The 21,775-nt window shown below is 40.3% G+C and overlaps 1 protein-coding gene across 2 annotated transcripts in view; it reads left to right on the top strand.

Annotated features, from left to right (window-relative positions):
• The window catches only part of DNAH8 (dynein axonemal heavy chain 8), a 124,857-nt gene extending 106,659 nt beyond the window's left edge, over nt 1-18,198 (top strand). For both annotated transcript variants that reach the window (XM_083434372.1, XM_083434373.1), the window contains 10 exons: nt 1,587-1,739; nt 3,166-3,321; nt 4,000-4,116; nt 5,375-5,476; nt 7,237-7,397; nt 9,316-9,472; nt 14,369-14,521; nt 14,614-14,803; nt 16,073-16,194; nt 17,681-18,198. In XM_083434372.1, the coding sequence (XP_083290498.1) occupies nt 1,587-1,739; nt 3,166-3,321; nt 4,000-4,116; nt 5,375-5,476; nt 7,237-7,397; nt 9,316-9,472; nt 14,369-14,521; nt 14,614-14,803; nt 16,073-16,194; nt 17,681-17,968 (1,599 nt within the window). In that variant the 3' untranslated portion in view covers nt 17,969-18,198. The remainder of the gene's footprint in view (nt 1-1,586; nt 1,740-3,165; nt 3,322-3,999; nt 4,117-5,374; nt 5,477-7,236; nt 7,398-9,315; nt 9,473-14,368; nt 14,522-14,613; nt 14,804-16,072; nt 16,195-17,680) is intronic.
• The last annotated feature ends 3,577 nt before the right edge of the window (nt 18,199-21,775 follow it).

The raw sequence follows: 21,775 nt of genomic DNA, 5'->3' as shown, positions 1-21,775 counted from the left end.
CTTCCCCTCAGAAAAAAGCACTGCCTGTTAGTATTATGTATTGAGCTTCTTTACTTAGGAACCTGGGCATATCTATATCTATCTATCTATCTATCTATCTATCTATCTATCTATCTAATCTATATCTACCCATTTGTTTAGCTACCATACCTGCTCTTTACCTCACTGCTTTGTCATTCTGGCTGAGACATGGTCAATGAAGAAATGCACTGTAAAAGATGGATAGGATTTTGGCTGTTCTGGTCTGTCACTATTAAATTCACTCAAGTGTGGTATTGAGGAATAGCTGTAATTCCCGTATTAAACTGGTTACCTTAAATTTCTAACAGACTTATTTGGAAGCCCCATTGATTTTAACAGAGCTTAACTGCAGTTATTATAGTATCTGAAACATGGGTATTTTTGGAAAATAAGTTTTGCTGTACTTTTCAATGAGACTGGCTTCCAAAGCAAAGTCTATAGGCCTGGGATGTTAGTGTGACTTCAGATTAAAAAGAAGAGGTGGCATATTTGCTAAATCTGAGTCGAAACCTTTCTTTGCTGGTGTTGGGGGATGCCAGCAGAGCGGATGTGAACATGTTCTGTCCTCCCTCAGTGGTATATATATATTTGGGGGGTGGGTTTCAGCCAAGGGAAACAGAGCAACAGAGACAGAGTCAATGCACAGCTAAGTGCAGGTGACCTTGAAGGCTAAAGTCTGGAGCACGCCAGAGCCGTAACTCAACTCTGAAGAGGGCACTGATTGTAAGGCAAAAGGAAAATTTGCTTAACTAACAAGAGAGGTGAAATGAACTCTGAATAGAGGAACAGAATTATGAGGCATTCTGTGGCTAAAAAGGGGCATACAAACATCATACTTAATACGTGTTGGTGTTCTATGATGAGAGAAGCCCTGGACTCTCTCCTGGAGGAATAAATCATCATCATCACTTATTTATACCCCACCATTTTCGCTGACAGAAGTCCACTGGCCTTTAGTGGTGGGTTGGGACCCTGCTCCGTGGTGCAACATGATCTGAAGTGGGTCACAATATCAGCACTACCACCATACAAATATATATTGTTTTTAAAAAGTAAGAAATGGGTCCCCAAATGCATGGTGTATTCTGGGTCTGAAAAAGTTGAACCCTACTAAAACAAAGAGCTCACCTGAACCCCTCAGTGATTGATAGAAGTTTTGGGAATCTTAGAGCTTGCTGAACCTAAAGAAAACCCTTATTCTGAAGGGGAAAGCAGGGGGTTTCTTTTAATAAATGATGATGATGATTACAAGGTATCTCCTGATCACCAAAACCAGTAGAAATTGCCCTGCTATAATTTTTATAACTACCACAAGATGGCAGTACTACTTTACTTACTCATTGGAACCTACAGTAGTTGTTTCATTTTAATGCAAATCCATATTTATTATTAAAACACAGAAACCCCAAACCCCAATATCAAGGAGATATAAATGATAACAAGTAGCTAGTGAAACCTTCCGTCTGTGGAATACTCAAGTGTAGTTGTTGTTGTTAGTAAATTGCAGTTGGCTTGATGTTTAGCAGATTATTTAATTAAGGTGTTGTTGTTGTTGTTTGGTACAGGGTGGCTGGGTGTTACTTCAGAACTGCCATCTGGGTCTGGAGTTCATGGAAGAACTTTTGGAAACAATGATTAGTGCTGATATCCCTGATGATAGCTTCCGAGTATGGATAACCACTGAACCACATGATAAGTTTCCAATTACTTTGCTTCAGGTTAGCCCTAGTATATTCAAGGGGATTTAGATGAACTGTTAAGATAATTCATGTGGCAAAACTGAAAGTGGGAAGGAGAAATATTGCTTGCACTGAAATTTAAACTGTGGTAAAGGTTAAAGGGACGCGGGTGGCGCTGTGGGTAAAACCTCAGTGCCTAGGACTTGCCGATCGCATGGTCGGTGGTTCAAATCCCTGCAGCGGGGTGAGCTCCCATCTTTCGGTCCCAGCTCCTGCCCACCTAGCAGTTCGAAAGCACCCCTAAGTGCAAGTAGATAAATAGGTACCGCTTTATAGCGGGAAGGTAAACGGCGTTTCCGTGTGCTGCACTGGTGCAGGCTCGCCGGAGCAGCTTCGTCACGCTGGCCACGTGACCCAGAAGTGTCTCCAGACAGCGCTTGCCCCCGGCCTCTTAAGTGAGATGGGCGCACAACCCTAGTTTCGGACACGACTGGCCCGTATGGGCAGGGGTACCTTTACCTTTACCTAAAGGTTAAACACTTTTCAGTCATATGAGAGACTTTAGGTTATGGTTGACGCAAGAAGAGAATCTTTACCTATTCAAGAGTTTCCTCTCTTGTAGACTCAACAGGGCCCTAAAGCAGAGATTATTCTGCCATCAGCCTGCTGTTTTTTCCCCCAGACTGGCATGCCATTGTCCAATTGTCACTATCTTTGGTGTTATCGTTTGTTCTTATAAAGATTTTAAAATTATTTATATATGTATATCCTACCTAGTGGATGTCAGTTATTTGGGTTATTTATAATGAATTTTACAAGGGGCTTCCAATCTTCTCCAATCCAAAATGTCAATCAAATCCTCACCTGCATAGTTCCATAATGCTGCTACTGGCAGCTGCTGCTCCCTGACTCTTAAATGAGACACCTCACTGCCCTCAGCGTTGATCATTGGCTGCTGAAGGGTATTACATTTTTAGTAGAAATATATAAGAATAATAAAAAAATGTCCAGTAGCACCTTAGAGACCAACTAAGTTTGTTCCTAGTATAAGCTTTCGTGTGCATGCACACTTCTTCCTACTGGTCATTTTTAAAAAATATATATATATTTTGACTGCGTCAGACCAACACGGCTACCTACCTGAATCTAGAAACATTTTTATACTGGACTAGTAACAAGGGATCTTAGGTTTTTTTTGGGGGGGGGGCTTGTGAATTCATACCTAATGGAATCAGATAAACAATGGAATAAGGAAGAACGTTTGGATACAGGAATCATGTCTGTTTCATCCAATGGGAAGCTATTCAGTCACATGTCTGTCATTTTTAAGACTACACACTAGAACCAAAGATGTGTTTGGCTTTTGTTTATGTCTGAACTTTAGCTTTGAAAATGGCGTGATTTTTAGGCGTGCTGCTTTTGGGGTCAAATGAAATAAATCTTTTTTTCTTTTTATATATGTCAGACTTCTATAAAATTCACAAATGAACCACCACAAGGTATGCGAGCAGGTTTGAAAAGAACATTTTCTGGTATAAATCAGGACTTGCTTGATGTCAGCAACATGCCCATGTGGAAACCTCTTCTTTACACCGTGGCTTTCCTACACTCCACTGTTCAGGTATTACAAACATACTTTCTTTTCATTTATGCCTAACAGGACCTTTCCACTGGGATGTCTGAAAAATAACCTATTGCTATATGTGAGCTCAATATTTATAATGCACAATAAAGGCCTGATGCTGCACACCCATCCTTCTGCTTCAAATGTTTCATTTTTGGCCTCAGAGGGTAACTATACACACACACACACACACACACACACACACACATCTTTGGGTATTTGACAAACCACGGCAATACCTGAAGAATTATCCTTGGGGCACAAAAATTAGTTAAAGAATATGATAATACAGCTTTCCTGTATCTCCTGTATTTCCTGTATTTTTTGAATGGAAATTGCCAATTAAGATGACTCAAAGTGACCGTGCTGTGTCTAAATGGGATTGGTAATGGTCACTGTATAACATTCTGGGTTGTTAAGAGTACACTTTATTGTGAGATTCTTCCAATGATTTCCTGGTGTATCTTGAGCTGCACTAGGTGCATAATTCATATCAAGAAACATTTGTCCATTTTCAATCAATATTCTGTCAATTCTAATATATTTGATCAGAAAATGGTATTGACCTGAAATGTCAGCGATTGAAGTTGTTAAACGAAAAGCAATAATAAGCGAAACAAGCAACATTAATAAATAGTGAAATCACACTCCTTGCTTTCTACTGTCTTATTTCAGGAAAGACGCAAATTTGGCCCTTTGGGCTGGAATATTCCTTACGAATTCAACTCAGCAGACTTCACAGCCAGTGTTCAGTTTATACAGAATCATTTGGACGAATGTGACATTAAAAAAGTGAGTGTCCCTATACTGCAATGTTGTTTCTACTTTGTATATGCTGAGGATGACTATGGTCAGTTTATCTTAACCTCAAAAAAGAGACAAGCATTAGAGCCCCAGTTTTTTCAGTGACTCAGATTACCCACCCACCCATTCACTCAGCCCCCAGTCTCTCAAATAAGTGCTTGTGTGGCCCAGAGAGATCCTGCAAACCATTTGCAACATAGCTTCTCTTGAAAGTGTGAAGCCTTCCTTAGCAGAAGTTTAAAGTGAAGAGGAACGGCCTTGGTCATATAGCGGATTTTGAAGCAGCAAACAAATGTGGATATGCTTTACTAATACTAGCAGTCATTACATGATCTTTAATTAATAGTGCACTTATATTTTCCTCCGCCTCAGTTATGAACAGCATTCTAAGTTTGAAACATTGGGCTTCATCCATCTTCCTGTGGGTGATGGATTCCTGTGGGTGATGAACTGAACTGCCTTCAGCCAAGCCTTCTTTTAACCCCTTTCCCACCTGCAATGACATGTACCTTAGCATGTATTGTAACTTGGCAACTATTACTGAGAACCAGGAGGCATGTGTGTACCTCCCATATAGAAATTCATTCCTCCCTCTCTTCCCAGGGTCTCACACTCAGTGTAGTTTGCAGACCAAGACCCCGGGCAGAGGAGAGGGATCGCTAGGTGACTATATGGGAAGTACACTTGGGCCTCCTGTTGGAAGTAATGGTCCATGCAGTGTGATGTGCACATGTCATATACCTGCAGCAGCCAGGGAGAGAGGGAAATGTCGATTGCTTTGTGTGCATAGCTGCATCCATAAAGGAATGGGATCGTACCCACAGTTATTATTGCTTTTAAAGGAACAAGCGGCTGCAGTCTGTACTTTTGGGTAGCAACACATTCACCGTGGGACACAATGCATTTGTAGTATATGCAGTTAATAGTTTATAGTCATGTTGACAAATGAGGCTTTTGAATGGAATATGATAAATGTGGCAAATTGCCTCTTCCCTATTGATTTTCAGTTATGTGGGATGATCAGAGCTAAAAACACATTTTCACAATCTTAAGTCAAAATCGCAAGATGGTCTTTATTTTTATTTGTTTTCTGCAGAACCTTAGTTATATTTGAGGTTTTCAGTTGTTATCCTTGGGTCAAAAGTCAGAGTTACGGGTGCCTGCACATGATCCTTGAGCACATTGTGCAATCCAAGTTTGTGAGTATGTACTGGAATTTCTAAAATGTGCTTGTTTTTGTCTCTAGGGAATATCCTGGAGCACAGTCCGATACATGATTGGAGAAGTACAGTATGGAGGCAGGGTCACCGATGATTATGATAAGCGTCTTCTTAATTGCTTTGCAAGGGTAAGGAAATGTGATGAAATATTCTTAACAATAAGCAAAAAAGGCTTCCAAATGAACAATGATTCCTTTTCAATTGAAATAAACTATAGAATGTTGTTAAAAATGTACTGGCAATGTAATAGGACCCTCATGGCATATAGTCAATCATCTGGAAAGAAGGGCCTTTCAAATTTATGATTTTGTATTTCTCATAAAACCAATGTATTAAAGCCATTGATATGTTTTGTTTTTAAAGCAGTAGGCTTTCGGTTATTCATATAACAAGCTAATATCCTATGCATTTAATGAGTAGGTTTTGGGATGTTGGTTGGTGTACATCAGTAGGATTGTGCTGTCATGACCTCAGAGTCCAGCAGTGACCAGCAAAGGAGCCAGAGCAGATTCCTGGCTTTTTGGGTCTAATGCTGGTAACCAGAGGGCAATTGAACCTGAGGGTGGCAGGCAGGACCTCGTTGAAACTAGATGCCGCAGCATTAGAACCCATACAACTGGTGCAGGACCCTCTGGGCCTGAGAAACCATGTGTCTTTCACAGTACTTCACCAATACAAGTGTGTATGGAGAACACGAGGTAAGAGGCCATGCAATAAAGGAGAGGTGCCTGATTTGATGCCAAAGGGGTGGCCCTTTAAGAGACACTAGTTCACTAGAGACACTAGAAGATGGTGACAGAGGCTCAAAAAGTCTCAGTTTGCACCCAACCCTTGTAGGAGCAAATTGCTCACTTGGGACTCTCCATGGTACTGAAATGCCTGCTCACCGGTTCCTGGCGGTGGGTGGGGTTTGCAGCCTGGTGTGGGGCCTGCCATCGTCCCCGGGCCACACCACACCAGTGGTTGGCACGGCAACACTGTTTTTCCCCACCAAAGGGGCCAGTTCAAACCAGCCAATCGGCAGCAACCAAGGGGGAGGAGCCTCAGGAGTGGATCGCGCCTGCTAAGGCTTCACTCTAGTTCGCTACTGTTGCTTAAAAGGGGCAGGAGCCGATGCTGGCCGTGCAGTCGGCCCTTGGAGCATCACTCGCCCAGCCCTCACTCTAATTGCTTCCTTCATTACAGGCTAAGCTTTCTCCTTCCAGGTTCATGGGCGTTGCTATGGTCGGATGGTGGTTGCTGTCTTTCAGAGCTGGGGAATAATTTCCCCTGCTCTGCAGGCTTTGCCTTCCCTGTAGCAATTGTCACAACCTTGGTGGTTTTAGGCCTTGGGCAGAATCCTTTCGTCCAACAATCAACAAAGGGGTGGCTTGGTGACTCACCCCTTCTGCGGCCGCAATATCAGGGCCCCCATTAACGGGGTATTGAGGGGAGTCTCTGTCCACAAGTGTACTGAGAACTCCCCTCTGCAACATGGAAAGGGGGGCAGCAGCTGTGTAAACACACACTTTGCAGTGTTCCCATATTCCTGACTGACACTGCCATGCCTCAGACCCCAACACAGGGCTGAGAGGGATACCTAAGCCAAGGTTTCCCACATCTGGAATTCAATAAAGTTGTGGCCAATTTTTTATCCCCAAATATATTGCCTGTGTTTCATTCTGTTTAATTGAGGGCTGGCTCCCGGGAGGTGGGGGACTGCGCCTGGGCACACAACAACCAACATTCTTCACTCTGTGAGCTTCTCTGGATGAAGACAGGAGCACTTTGCCAACATTTGATGGCTTCTGCTTTCTGTCCTTGTGTACCCCATTCTCAACAATCCAGCTCTTAATTCTTAACAAACTTAAATTTCAACTCCACCCCCCCCCCCCCCGTTTTTGTTCAGGTCTGGTTCAGTGAGAAGATGTTTGAGAATACATTCTGCTTTTACACTGGTTATAAAATACCAGTGTGCAAAACTCTGGATCAGTATCATGAATATATTTCAACTCTCCCATCAATGGATAGCCCAGAAGTATTTGGTCTTCATCCTAATGCAGACATTACGTAAGTGGGTTTTTAGCAAAGATGAAAATTCTTCAAGTTTTTCTTTAATCACTTTGAAAAATATATTCTAAGTAATGAAGTATACTGGAAATCTACAGTATTTACATATACCAGAATATTTAAGAGAGCCTTTCTGGACTTTTTCAAGATTAAGGGAACAATCCAGCATCATGCTGGTCTGTGGGAGGGAATTAAGGGAAAGTCCCATTTGCAAAAGTGGAAGTTGGTTGTACAAGTGGAACATCATAACTGGATATTACCCCAACTTAACACTTTCCAGGTTAAACGTTACTTTTAGCAATTTTCAAAATGTGATTATCCTATGAACAGAGAGCTTTCCCATATGCTCTAACACTTCTAGCAACACTTTTGTTCCCACTCAATTGTACTAAATAATTTAGGTGACATTTACACAAGATGAACTTGGATCAAACAGATTGCAAATAATGATATTATTTCGTTAGTTCTCAAGAAGTTATTTGAATTTAACAATGGAATTTCAATCTTACCTGATAACTGCATTTTGAATGTTATCTTTTATTTAGTCATTTTTCATCCTTAAATACCTGGCAGGTTGTTTGCTATTTTCTGCTTCAAATACTGCACATCTGCTACAGGATGTAATTAGTCATCATAATATTTTATTAGTTTTTTCTGTTATTCCTATGATTCAGTCGTGAATTATACTTTTGGCCAATACGCTCACACTTAGCATTTCTGCGATTGTTAAAATCTGGTCAAACATTTCAACAGCATTATTAACACTCAGTTGTTAAAAGTGATATTTACTTTTGGGTTTCAAAAGTTTTACTGTAGAGGACAGAGTCTAGTCCTTAAGTTACCTCAGAAAGGCAGAAGTGAATTCTCAGGTGGAGTGCCCATATCTGAAGATTCATGCCTAAAGAGCTATGGCTTTGACATTTTGAATTATATTACAACACGTATTATCGTTTTGACATTTCATTATTATTCAGGTGTAAGCATGCCTCCTGTAATTATATCCATGTCTTTCAAAAGTAATGTGAGAAGCAGCCCTGAGGTGTAAAAGAGCTTGAATCATAGAATCAGAGTTAGAAGGGAGCACAAGGATCACCTAGTCCAAACCCGTGCATTGCAGGAATCTTTAGCCCAATATAGGGCTTGAACCCACAACTCAGGGCTAAGTAAGAAGTATAAGTTGCCTGTGTAACAGCATGTCAAGCACTGCTCTCTTGAGCTCTGAACATGTGGGGCTGCCACTATATCGCTCAAAATGCTAATGAAGCTATCAATGCAGCAGATGTATTTGTTTGTATATTGTTTTATAGGCTGGGATTATCACTCACCATCGGCATCTCAATTAACTACCCATCAAACAGTTTTGGGAGAAAATGCCCAAAGAAGCTGCAGAGTGGCATTTTAGGTTTTGAGTAGTTGGTGTGTTGCTGCTCTGGGAATGCACAGAAGCTTTCAGGGAATGAATTTCCTGAAAGATCCCTGCAAGAGGCAGCTTGGCATTTTTTCTTTGCCTTTCTGAAATGTACATGAAATTCATTGGTTCTTTTCCTTATATATAAAACTGAGTCTTTTTAACATTGTAGAGTAGAGTAGAGTAGAGTAGAGTATTGTGGATTGCCAGAGAACATCTATTCCTAGTTGCACTCAGATATCACAACGACCCAAGGTTAATTGTAGTATGAGCCTTTGGAGTCACAATGCCTTCCCTTCCCTCTTCTTTTATGCTCAAATTGAGGAAGTTTAACAAGAAGAAAGAACAGGTTCTCTTACTGCAGATATTGAGAGAAAAGAAATCTGTTATCAAAAATAGTTGCAAAAGTAAAATACTCTTAACAAAGAACTGCAAAGTGCAAATTTCATGTGTCCATTTCCTAGCAACGAAACTAATATTCTGCTGCATATTATTGAAAATTCCTCTTAGGTATCAAAGTAGCACAGCATCTGATGTCCTGAACACCATTACCAATATTCAGCCAAAGGAAAGTGGAGGTGGAGTAGGGGAAACTCGAGAAGCTATCGTGTATCGATTAGCTGAAGATATGCTTGAGAAGCTGCCTCCTGATTACATAGCACATGAGGTGACTGATTTTAAATTCTACAAGAGAATTGCAGACATGGGAATACTAATTTTTTTGAGGCAGGGCTCTTGAGACTGATGCAGCTTCTGGGTGGTCTAGAAATCTGCATCTGTGGTTGTGAACAATACCAAACACACATGCGCGCAGTGGGTGCACTAAACATCCTAGCAGCTGTTGACACTAAGGGAAAGGTAAGTTGCAAACAACAAGCATAAGGTCATGATGGAAAGGCAGAGCTCTGCCAAACCAGAAGTGGAACAAAGGACAGAGGAATGGGAAGCTTGTGAGTTGATATAAGCCATACCTAGGACAAACTGCTAAGTGTGGAACTTCTTACAGTATAACCTTTACATGATAGAAAATCCAGGAAAAACATCTACCTTTTCTAGACAGAAAGAAAAAAGGTCGATGTTTTCCGAGATTTTCTATCATGTAAAGGTTATACTTTAATAAGACATAATGGGCCAGTATAGACATAATGATCTTGTCGTGATAATGCTGGGTTTAGTAAGCTGAGAACAGTGTCCACATACTCCTCCTCCTTCACGAGCTCTTCTAGTCCTAGTTTAAACAAACTATGGTTTCCCATTACATACCAGCTGGCAGACTGGTTTAATGTCACCTTATTAATCAGGTTATTAAATCTAGATCTGTTTATGTTTCAGCAGACCCAGTGCCCAATGGTTAGAACTCTTGATAACATCCCAAAATATACATTTAAGCTAAAAAGACCACACCTACAGTTGCCTACAGTTCATCAGATAAATCAATGGATACCTGATGAAGGAGTTGGAGTTAAACAAGGTGTTGTTCTCCAGGGATAGAACCAGGCTGGGGTCCATCCTAATTAACTGCCTGGGAATGTGGGCTTTTCCTTGGAGTCCTACTCTCAGAGGAGGACAGGGCTGAGCATCATTGACTCCTGCAATGTATTAAGCCTATGAGTTGATTGGACCTGGTATAAACAACAGGACCTGCCATTTTCCTCTTTTTCTTGGTCAATATAGAAGCATTTGTGAGTTCTTGACACTTCAAGTGCCTGCTGAAGTGATCACTCTGGCAGCTACATCCTGAATCGGAGCACACACACACACACACACCCCTATCTAGTTTAGGGGATAGACACTCATAACCTCAGCTTTGAAGTTCTGAAACATTTCCATTAGATTATAACTTAAGATTTAAGTTAAAATAAATTGCTTTGAGTATTGCTTGTGACTTGAGTGTGAGTAGGTACTATGATAGATTCCTGAATCTTGCAGCATCTTAGGCGGAACAGTAGTTCCAAGGGACTACTCTTTTAACAGGCAGCAGCTGCTGGCTGATTCCCAAAGATTTCAGTCAAAGCAACTAATGAATTTTGTGCTTCAGCCATGATCCTGAAAGACCTCTTCTGTTAAAATGTAAGATATATAGAGCTGTGATAATATTCTTACAGCTGTGCTGAGCTTTTACACACTAGAAGTAAAAGGGAACCTGTCCTGCTCTCAGTTTCTGTATTCCCCAGTTTGTAGTTTGGGTGCCATTTTTCTGTAAAAAGGGGGCATCTTCCTAAGGTGAGTCTAGCCATTAAGGGAACAGTTATGTCATCACATGGCCTGCCAGATTTGGCTGCATGATGATATCATGAAGCCAAATTAGAGTGAGGACAATGCTTCTACTCTGAACAAACCTTTTCTTCAGTTTTGCACCCCTCCCCAGTTCAATAACTAAAACTGGGGCAAGAGGTTTGTTTGTAAAATACACATACCTGTTTCAGCTTACACCTAGGTATTCTGTTATAGGGAATCCTCTGAGGTTACATAAAGGGAACATAAAGATCCCTTTATGATGCTAGAAGAGGAATTTGGCTGGATGTGTATCTAATGGCTGTACCTTAAGGAAAAATTATTAGCTAATCAATTTCCAATGAGAATTGCTCCCTTGATTCTATATATATCACATCAAAGGTCACGTGTATCCCCAGATTATAGTAACTTCAAACAACTGTACATATTAGTGAATAATTTTCTCTTTTTATAGTCAAGATGCTGCAAACATTGGCCCATCTGTGCCACTTACTGAAAAATCCAATGGGTTCTTCAAGGGCAATGCAAAAAACAAGTTACAAGATTAATCCAGAAGAAATACGAAAGAGTAATGATGATATTAAAGTTGTAATTTCTCCTTCCTTAAAAAACCCATAAAGGATTTGTTTCTTAAGTATATGGGATACCACAACTTCAGAGGCACAGTAATTATTTCTCAGAATTTAATGGGTATACTCATTGTCCGCAATGAATAGCCTACGGATCTTACATAAAATGTAAGAATGCAATAATTGTATTCTCTCCACTAACTAGATAGTCATTCCCTTTATATATCAGTGCTCAGATGATGATAAAGTCTACTGATTTAGGGTGCAATCCCTGAAGCACTGCTCCCTGGGCAGTTTCCATTGAAGTAAATGGTGACTATATAGAAATGTTTTCTGAACTTGACTCATCATGGAGTAATGGTGGGGGGGCGGAGGAGGAGGTTTTGTCTCTTATAAATGCTGGAGAGTGGGCCAAAGCTAACATAACAAAACATTGCTCTTTTTAAAAATGTTGGGGTAGAGCAATCGTAAGTGGGGGAGGGTGCCATGTGGCAGATCTGCTGCCGCATCACACGCCCTGTTGGCTCACCAGTCAGGGCACAGGTTGTGCCAGGGGTGTGTGCCTCTTGTATTTTTCCCACAGTGTCAGTCCCTAGGTGGATCTAAGGGGCTTTGACCCAATGGACCCAAAGCTGCTGGTGCCTCAACCCACTTGGCTCTACACTACATGAATGTTGCTTTTGTGTGTGTGGTGTCTGAGTTGGTATTTTCCTATGGTTACTTTACATCTTTGTACTAGACCACTCCTCTTCCTGTACACTTTGTCTCTGTCCCTTATTCACTATCTACTCTCTTAGTTTTTCTCACCCCCGCCCCTCCTTTATTTTCATCTTCCAAGAACTCCTCCTTTTGCAACTAATTATCTGTTTTTGTCACTGCATTTTATAAATTTTATTTTTATGGCTGTTTTCCCCCAGTTTTTAAAAGTTCTGTAATCTGCTTCGAGCCTTCAGGATGAAGCATTAATTTTTAAAAGATAACTTTTTGCTAGCAGAGCAGTATCTACGCTGCAATTTCAAATTGGTTCTAAGTGACATTGACTTCAGAATTTTTTAACAAGCATGGGCATGGGATAGATAAGTGATCTGTGTAAGTGATTAGTCAGCAGGGGTCAGCAAACTTTTTCAGCAGGGGGCCGGTCCACTGTCCCTCAGACCTTGTGGGGGGCCGGACTATTTTTTTTTTGGGGGGGGGGGAATGAACGAATTCCTTTGCCCCACAAATAACCCAGAGATGCATTTTAAATAAAAGGACACATTCTACTCATGTAAAAACATGCTGATTCCCAGACCATCTGCGGGCTGGATTTAGAAGGCGATTGGGCAGGATCCGGCCCGTGGGTCTTAGTTTGCCTACCCATGGATTCGTGTGATGCACCTGCTTTTTTTTGCATTTCCAGTGTGCCATCCAAAGGGGAAACTTTGTGAGCTTAAGCCACGTTTGAGTCTTATGCATCTCTCTGTAATGTGCACAGCCAGAGGTCACAGCTCAGTGGTAGGGCACATGCTATGCATGCAGAAGATCCCAGGTCCAATCCCTGGCATTTTGGTAAAAGAAACTGCAAGTAGCAGTCTAGGAGGACCTTTGTCTCGGCCCTTGGAGAGCCAAATCAAGGCAGCGCATACTGGGAGAGGTGAACCACAGGTACCACTCAGTAAAATGCATCTGCATCTGCATACTTTCCATGTGGATGTTAATCTGCAAGTAACATACACAATCTGCTTCTCAATAATTGTTTTTTTAAATTTTAAATTTTTTATATTTTATTGGGGGGGGGGAATACATGAACAAAGACAGATACCACAAATACACATAGAAACACATATCCTACCTATACAAACTAAAACAAGACACCTTACCCACCTCTGTGACCTACCTCCCCCACGGCTCGGCTTCCTTAATTTTTAATTTAATTATTTCATTGCATTTCTAAAAATCTTCATCTTCATCTCTTACAACCATTTCTGATTTAATTTTCACCTTTCCTTTACATACTTACATACTTAAGCTATACTTGCTAACCCTATATTTATATTCACACATCCACTTTGCACGTTCAATCTATGCATATTAACATATTCTTTTAAGAGCAGCATTTTTCCATGTATTCTTTGAAGCATTTCTATTCTGATTTTAAATTTTGATCTGTTTGAGATCTTATAATTGCTGTTAATTTTGCCAACTCTATGTATTCACTTGGTTTATAAAGCCCATTCTTCTTTAGAGGCTACTGTCGTGTCTTTCCAGTTGCTGGCTAGAACTATTTTGGCGGCAACTGTGGCATATAAAAAAAAATCTTTTCTTCTTATTCTGTGGGATATCACTCCCTATTATGCCCAATAGATATGTCTCAGGTTTTTTTTTCTATGGAGAGATCCTGCTGCTTCTCAATAATTGTTGAAATGCCCAGCTGGTGATGGTGGATCAGAAGCTGAACCCAGTCATCAAAGTACTATCAAAGCAGAAGCCATCAGTGTGGCTGTGTCAGCTCACACCACTTGTTGTGGATGCCGTACTGTAACTGGAGACTGGTCTCTCATTCGAATGAGAGCTGTGGGGAATGCAAAACCTGTGTTGGTCTCAGATGGGAGTGAGATGGTTTGTGAAGAATAAGATGCCTTGGTACCTGTTATGTTGGCCAGTCGCCTAGACCCAGCCCCACAAATCATAAACAGAAATGGTGCAAAATATAATTATTTCCCTACTGTTACTCTAAATGCTTTATTGACTGGATTACTTTCTCTTAACTTCCTATTTAGGTGAAAGCCCGCTTAATAAAAATGGGACATCTTAATTCTATGAATATTTTTCTTCGTCAAGAAATTGACCGGATGCAAAAGGTTATCAAAATAGTTCGAACCAGTCTAAGTGACCTTAAGCTCGCCATAGAAGGAACTATTATTATGAGTGAGGTAACCTAGTCCATTATTATGTAAGACTACTCCTTTTAAAACTGATGCATCTCATATCAGGGCCACTAATTTTTTGTTTTTAATTTCTTCAGAATTTAAGAGATGCGCTTGATAACATGTATGATGCTCGGATTCCTAAACTTTGGAAACGTGTATCTTGGGATTCTTCCACACTTGGCTTCTGGTTTACTGAACTTCTAGAGAGAAACAATCAGTTTCGCATCTGGATATTTGAAGGGAGGCCTCCTGTATTTTGGATGACTGGATTCTTTAATCCTCAGGGTAAGAATTAGAAGGGTAAAATTAACTGTACATTATCCTGCATTTAGCTACAGTTTAATTTACTCTGTTGTAGTGAGATTCTCAGAGGGTGGGAGAAGGGATCAAATACATTCAGAGGCTTTTTTCAATTCTACAAAGAAAATTTACATTTCTAATATGTATGTAATAATGTGTATGTAAAATATAATAACTGCTCATAGCTTCTGTCAAATTGATGGAAAAGTAGCATTTCCAGTTATTATATTATCCAAAAGACTGTGGTGTCCCATAGGACATAGATGCAAGTTCTTCCAAAATTGCAAATTGTAAACATTTCCCCTGTATGACCTCCACTGTAGTATTTAATTTTCTGGAACCAAAATAGAATTTATTGTATATTCTAGCAAGTAATGTAGTCTCTCAGATGGATGAAAATCAACGTGCATACATTCTTGTCAAGCATTTCTCCATTTTTGGCATATACCCTGTTAGCAAGACAGCATTTCATCATGGGCTTGCATGGTTGGTTGCATGCCAATTTATTTTCCCATACTATCTTGGCAACCAGTTTCTATTTACCAAGGGACATTTAGGCTACAATTCTATAGCCACTTACCAGGAAAGAAGTTAATGGGACTTATCTTTTTAACAGACATTTATAGGACTGAACTGTTAGACATTTTCAGAAAAGTAAGGGGGAAAGAAATAAGTAAAGGTGTAAGACTGGGAAGAAAGAACAGTAAAATAAAACAATTTGCCATTTTCTGTGGTTTAATGGCTATCTTGTACTGAGGTAGACTGATGAATGCCACTGTGTAATTTCTAAACAAAACTGATTAGCTTCAAAGAACAGATAAAACCTTCAGAGAATATTTGTTTGGCAACAAATGATTTAAATTTTGAAAGCATTTTGGTTCTTTAGATATAAAATGCAGCAGTGCTTCTTGGCCGCCAAAGCCCATAATACTTTCCAGTCCCAGTAAGGCCAATACGCAGCTTCTTTTGATTACAGTTTCTAGTTTTTCAAATCCTTAATATTTGCTGTAGCCACTAGATGTTGTTACTATTAATTCACCAATAAATAACAATAGTTGTAGCCTATAGTTCCACTGTTCTTGCTTTTCTCATTTCTTCTTATTTATTCCATATCTTTTGTTGGTAATTTGCTGCTGAGAGTTTTAGTGTGCTTTTTTACACCATGAATGCTTTAACCATAAAGCACTGCAGCCTGAAGACAGATAACAGAAAATGTTGTATTTAACTTGCCTTGTTTTTTCATCCACTTTGAAGGTTTCCTAACAGCTATGAGGCAGGAAGTGACTCGAGCACATAAAGGATGGGCTTTGGATACAGTAACTATCCACAATGAAGTGCTGAAACAAGCTAGAGAAGAAATCACAACAGCCCCTCCTGTATGTGTGATGTATTTATATTTTGGCATTAATTTCAGAACTTACTCATAGGAGTTGCATCCAATGAAATAATTCAGCTTGCTCAAGGACATCCACTTGTTCACTGGAACTTCCCTCCCTCTCCTCCTTAACAGTCTGCTCTGAAGGATTTGGGGAAACCCAGAAGCACTGTGCAAGTGGAAGTCCCTGCACAAACAGGGTGACAAACAGGATTGCTAATCTCTCTCTCTCTCTCTCTCTCTCTCTCTCTCTCTCTCTCTCTTCTGGCTTGATAAGAGCCTAGAAGCAGCCTTTTCCATAGCAAGCATGGAAACCCAGACTTCTAGCCTCTTAAGAGACTAGGTTTTTTAAATGCCATCTGCTAAACAGACAGACATAAGAACAGAGTAATTTATCCTCCCTCCACCAACCAGCCTGCTGCATTTCTGCAATGGTTATGGAGAAATAGACTTTTCTTCTTCCTTGACTAGCATTGAAACCAAAAGGGTTTGGTGAAGTGGGGGGTTAGATTATTCTGTACCCACTTGCATGGAATTTCATGAACTCACAGTGGAATTCCTGGTCACCTATTCTTATGAAATACACGACTGTGTTATATGGTAATGAAGTGGTAAAACTATTCATTGTGATCCTTACATTTTACTACACTGTGGCTTGTGCCTGTAAAAAAAAAGCAAGGCTAGCCACCATGTTTTGTACTACAACTCCCAGACTATTGGTTACATTGGCTGAAATGGATGGAAGTTTCACTCCAAAGCACCTGGAGGGCACCATGTTGGCCAACCTGATATAACTCTTTGATATTGATCATATTATAGAATCCTGATAAACCTGATAGGCTAAAAGGTGAAGAAACATTGCCCTGAATGCATTTTCTTTTCTGGGTGTATTCTCCCATAATTGTTATATTAATTATCACACTCAAGTGTTTTATTTATTTATTTTCTTTAAAAATTATATCTTGTCTTCCCCTCACCATGGAATCCAAGGCAGCATACAGGTGTTTCGGGCACTAGCCAGACCCAGAGCTGTTTGGCATCAACAAGGCGGTGGCCTCATGTTGCCTTCAGACCATGAAGGCACAGTAGCTATATTTAATCTGTTATTTGGAGTTGGAAAAAATTCCCTCCCCCACCCCAGATAAGACTTGCAGAAGACCATAGGGGGTTTAAAAAGAAAAAGAAAAAAGTGAGGAGCTGTTTGCCCTTCCACATAGCAGTCCAGGACTCCTGCTGTAAGACCTACCTGCTGTTGTGCCTCAAAACAGTTAGTTATTTTCTCTTTTTGGTGAGCTCAATATCTTAACATTTTTCATTCCCATTTAGTGCAATTTCAGGAACTTTGTGGATCAATTTTTTATTATGATTTCAAACTTTGCTAATTATGCCACATCTTATATTGAATAGGTTAAGTCAAACAGTCATGTTGTAATTTTAAAAGCAGACACTTTTCTATGCATAATAAACATCAAATTCTTTTCACACAGGAAGGGGTATATATTTATGGATTGTATTTGGATGGAGCTGGATGGGATAGACGTAATAATAAACTCACTGAATCAACGGCGAAGATTCTTTTCACTGTGCTTCCTGTTGTGCATATATTTGCGATTAATACAACTGGCCCAAGAGACCCTAAACTCTATGTTTGCCCCATCTACAAGAAGCCAAGGAGAACCGATTTGACCTACATTACTGCAATCTACCTAAGGACAACTGTCTCTCCAGATCACTGGATACTGAGAGGAGTAGCCCTCCTGTGTGACGTCAAATAAAGCCTGTTCCTTTGATTTTGACAAATACACCAAAATAAGATATATCAATCATTTAAACTTTATTATTAAAGGGGCACACAAATTGACTTTTTTTCATTATTAACTATTCTCTTCCCCCCGGAAAGTCTCATTTGCTCTATAATTTCCAACAATTCTACCTTGTACAGTTATGCTTTGGTATTCTGACTTTTGTCAACTATATTAAATTTTTCTCTTGCCAAATGGAAAAATCTAGTTTTGCGTTTTAATTTCCCCAGCTTTCCACTTACTTTTTTATTGTTAGTGGAACATATTAGCCTAGTTAATGAAAGAATTATGCTGTATTTAGATTTAGTAGCCCACACATTGGGAAGATCAGTGGAACTAAACCGGCACAAATCCAGGTACCCTATTTTGACTTTTTTGTGAATCAGACTGCCTATCAGAAACTGTTGAATGGATATAAATCTTTACCATAATACAAATTGTTAATCTTTTTTTTCTCTGAAAAAGACAAACCACTTAAACCAACATACTTCTTTCTAAGCAAATTTTTGCTGCATTAAAGACAATGGAATTAAATAAAATGGAGTTAAAGAAACGGTGGCTTAAGTGAGCTATTCATCACAGTCAACATAAACAGGATAATGGTTGATATTGCAATATATTGGCTGGGGGAGATTTCCTTCTCAGGAACTGCCCCCACCCTCTCTGCCACTACTTTCAGATGTGCTTACTGGAGATCAAACGCTAACAGTACTTGGCCCAGCAAAAGTATTGTGCATACCTTTGATAGTCAACAAGAAACATTTCCTTCTAACCCTGGATGAACTTGTCAGATACCAGAATGCTTACCAATTATAAATACTTGTAGGTAAATGCTATTCATTTGTCATTTGGATCCTTTGAGTTTGGTGATACAAATTGTGTGTGTGTGTGTGTGTTTTAAGTTCCAGTAAATATAGAACCAAACACAGCCTAATCTAAAGCCAAGAGTCACATATTTATTGGGGTGTGTGTGGAGAGAGTTCTTATTCATTCTGAGATCACTAATGATTTCTCTCTTCTGGTTAGTAAAAAAGAAAAAAAGGATTTTGTTCACAGCACTGCGAGGACACAGAGTTTAAATACTGTAATAATCATTAAGTGACCAGGTAAGATGAGACATTTATTATTAATCCTAATGGAGAGTTTGTTCAGAATTCACCTCTCAGAGTCCTAGGGCAGAAGAAATCATTGACTAAGCCGCCAGGGTTTGCGAGTCAAGTTGCTGATTGTCATTGCACTCAAGCACCTGTTCACAGTCAAAGAAACAAGCAGTAAGTAGGATGCTTACTCCACGGGAAGCCAATTGCAGCTGGTAAGTCTTTCAATATACTTGCGGTTCACCTTTAATATATAAAAGCAGTCTGACAGGCAGAAGTAATATCCAAACCCCCTCTGGAATCTAACCAAACTATATCAGATGTGGTTATGCAATGTTGTGAAACAGCCAACCAGGGAACCTGTCACTATGCTCTGAGGTTTATGCTCCTCATGCAAAGGAACTGCTCTTTAATGTTGAACACTGGAAAAGATACAGGGAATCTTAACAGGATGGGTGCCTGGTAGGGGAGATAGAAAAGCCCCCTTCTCTGACATCCCAGACGACTGCTGCAAGTCGATGTAGACACTACTGAATTAGATGGATGTTAGGAACATATTAGAAGAGGACATAAATCCACAGGTTTCTAAGTCTTCCCCTTCTCAGATATCCTGCTGCCCCAAAATGGCCCTAAGCTATGCCAGTTCTGGAGCTGGACTGGTAATTTCCCACCCATTGGAATCAATGGGAGGGACAACCAGAGGGGAAAAATCCAAAAGCACAGACTCTTCTTACCTTCCAGCCAGGCTGCCATGAACATTTGGGACTTTGGGTCTGGCACTGGATAGGTAACAGCCTTATACAGAGTCAGATCATTGGTCCACCCAGCTCAGTATTGTCCACACTCACTGGCAGTGGCTCTCCAGGGTTTCAGGCAGGGTTCTTCCCCAGCCCTACCTTGAGACACAAGGGATTTAACCAGGGACCTTCTACATGCAAGGCAGATGGGATGCTCTATCAATGGAGTCCATTCCTTCCCCAAGGAATCCCCTCCCTCCTGTTAGAATTGCTCAGCACATTGTAGGAGAAGCTTGTGAGAGGGAATATGAACTGACTTGCTATGTGCTTTAAGAAATGGGAACAGTATATATTTCTTACTGAGATAAGTTCTAAGATATTATCATGCAAACAGGATTCTCCTGAGTGCGAAGCATTATATTTCTAAAACAGCACCATCTACACACAAGGAGAAATATGCAAGCTTAGGGGACTCCCCAATGTTCGCTAAAGTACACACTTTAAAAAATAAGGGGGGGGGGGAAGAACCACCAAAACAACCCACTGAGGAACGAGCAAGATTGCTGCATGGGAGATGTGTGCTTGGAATGCAGTATCCTGGAACAGGGCATGGCTGGCTGGAACCCTGAACATTTTGTTGCAGGCTCTACTTGTTTTTGTAGAGCACTGAATTATAACTGCTGCCAGGCAAACATCACCTGGCCATAAAGGGAAAATGTTCTGACTTCATTTCTGATATACAGATTTCAGATCTCTAAATGGTCCCCCCCCCCCAGCTTGAAGTAATGTGCTCCGTGGCTCATAAGTCTTGGCTTCTAAACCAGGTGCAGTAGCATTTAGTGAGCTCAGGGGGCTCCTCTGTTTCTGTTTCCAATTGTCTCTGTAAGAAATGAACTTAAACACATCTATCTGCTACTGCTACAAATGTCAGATTTTAAGTATCCTAAGAGGTTTCCCCCCACTTATCAACAGCAAATCAAGTACCCCTTGGAGCCCCAAAGAATTGTAATTTGTCAAGACCCTTGGCTGTCCTTTCTGATGTTGTTCTGGACAACACCTCCCCAAAACTCAATTTAAAGCTGCTCTTAAAAGTGGAGTACAGATTTCCCTATAGTAAAAAGTCATCTGGCATAATCTCCTTGGAGGTTTTCACAAGGTTCTGCAAGTCACAGATGCAGGAGATATTTATGGCATTTTCTACTTGAGTAAAGCAAGGTAAATGTGCAACTTCTTTGTATTTGATAGGTCACATAGAAAGTGTCACGTCACTTTCTGGAAAGCTTTTGCCACAATACCTGGGTCCAACCCTTTTAAACTCTGCTTTAACCAGAAACATGGATGACTGCAAAACTACGGGCTGACACAAATGTTGCATTTAAAAAAATGAGGGAAAGGATGTAGGTTTACCATATTGCACCTAGAATTTCTCTAAGTGGTTCACAAATAATAATGTGGTGCGCAATGCTTAATTTAAAACTATGCACAATAATTCCAAAATCAATAAAATCAGCAGACAAAAGCAATGGCAATGCCAAAGCTCCAAAATTATCAGGCAAAATAGAATGGAAAAGGAACAGCAAAATAAATAGGGCTTTACTTCAACCATGTAAATAAGCCTACAAATGTGGTTTTTTTATGAGCCTCTGATTTCATGCTGGCTGCAGAGAGGAGAATTTATTTTTATTTTTATTTTTTTGCAGCAGGATGGAAATGTAGGATCCTGGCCTCTATGAAGGCTAGTGGAAAACATTGTCTTCTAGCAAAAATGCTGGTAGGGGAGGGACAGAAGTGAGGGATGGGATTCCCTTCCTCCACAGCCAGCACAGAAACCAAGCATACTGGTGAAGTAGGGATAGAGAGCCAGCCCTCCTCCATGTAGCAAGCCTTAGTTTCAATTCCTGGGAACTCCAGTCTCTGTGTGTGCATCAATAATACTGGGCTAGATG

The sequence above is a fragment of the Podarcis tiliguerta genome (genome assembly GCF_965153285.1).
Source record: "Podarcis tiliguerta genome assembly, chromosome: 3".
Lineage (NCBI taxonomy): Eukaryota > Metazoa > Chordata > Lepidosauria > Squamata > Lacertidae > Podarcis > Podarcis tiliguerta.
The sequence above is the reverse complement of the archived record's forward strand: the minus strand, read 5'-3'. Positions and strand labels throughout refer to the sequence as shown.